The 1,210-nt window shown below is 34.0% G+C and overlaps 1 protein-coding gene across 1 annotated transcript; it reads right to left on the bottom strand.

The window, feature by feature from the left end:
* Positions 1-277: 277 nt before the first annotated feature.
* On the bottom strand, positions 278-758 carry LOC137834497 (uncharacterized). Its single transcript, XM_068642530.1, has one exon. It carries the CDS (start codon positions 715-717, stop codon positions 508-510), a length of 210 nt encoding a protein of 69 aa, XP_068498631.1. The 5' UTR covers positions 718-758; the 3' UTR covers positions 278-507.
* Positions 759-1,210: the final 452 nt, after the last annotated feature.

Raw genomic sequence — 1,210 nt, 5'->3', positions numbered from 1 at the left:
ACATAATAAATCGAAGAAGTATAACTAAATACATAATCCATTTAAATGTATTATAATGAATAGGATAAATAATCAAATTATTATAATAACATATTTCATTTTTAATATAACAACATTTCCTCTGTCACTCCACTTCACATGAATTCCATGACAGCACCTCTTAACAAAATCACAGCTACCTAACCAAATATTCACGCTTCTGTTACAAATTAAGTTGGATTCCACCTCTACAAATCTTAAGCGCACATAGTGATGGAATTACAAATTAGACACGGCATTAGAAGAAATTGTTCATGATATTATGAAGCTAGGCGAATTATACAAAATAAGAGAGTTCTAATTAGGAAAAAATGGACAAGGAAACTAGCTAGCAAACTTGAATAAAACGAATACATAATAATAATTAGAAAGGTTTGGAAATTAGAATGAATGCAGTACTGCTACTAGCACCTCATGTGTTAGAAAATAATAGTTTGATATGAATGGATGAATTGTTGAATGAAGAATTCAGTGTTGGTAAGAGCGAAGAACGGCTCCACAGAAAGTGCAAACAATGGCTCTCCACGATTTCCAATAGAAAGGAACACGGCAGAACCTGGTGGCAGTCTTCATTTCGGCGACACTGGCTCCGCCTCCGCACCGGGAGCAGATCCCGGCCGCCGGCTTGCTCCGCTGCATCTCCCGCCGCTGGTCCACCAGAAAGCAGAAGCACACCATCTCTGTTCTGAGGGCAATTTGTTGGTTAGTTGAATGGGTGATTGTTGTATGTATTATAGGAAAAAAAGGTAGCTGTGGTTTTTGAGGATGGTTAAAGATGGTTTGATCTGGACCGTTGATAGTTGCTAGATGTTTAGTGAAGCAACATTTTAAAGCATTAGGTAATCCTAATAAATGAAAAGGTGGGTTGGATATATTGGTGGCAGTTGGTAGGTCCTTTCTTTCTGTTTTGCTTCAATTCCCATTTTCAATGCTTTTATTTAATAATTAATCCAATCTTTTAAAAGAAAATAAATTAAGTACTTCTAATATATCATGCTCCTTTTAATCTTTGACAACACATAATGAATTCTTGATAATTAACTATTTCTCATAAATGATATAATAATTTAGAACCATTGGATATTTTTTTAGAAATAATTATACTAAAAAAAATGTTAAATATAAATGCTTCGGCTAACAAAAATTTGACCTTATTTGAGAATGGAAAAGT

Source organism: Phaseolus vulgaris, chromosome 5 (genome assembly GCF_000499845.2).
Source record: "Phaseolus vulgaris cultivar G19833 chromosome 5, P. vulgaris v2.0, whole genome shotgun sequence".
In the NCBI taxonomy this organism is placed as follows: domain Eukaryota; kingdom Viridiplantae; phylum Streptophyta; class Magnoliopsida; order Fabales; family Fabaceae; genus Phaseolus; species Phaseolus vulgaris.
The sequence above is the reverse complement of the archived record's forward strand: the minus strand, read 5'-3'. Positions and strand labels throughout refer to the sequence as shown.

Excerpts from the sequence above, each read along its gene's own strand:
- LOC137834497 (XM_068642530.1), bottom strand. The coding sequence starts at position 717 with ATGGTGTGCTTCTGCTTTCTGGTGGACCAGCGGCGGGAGATGCAGCGG.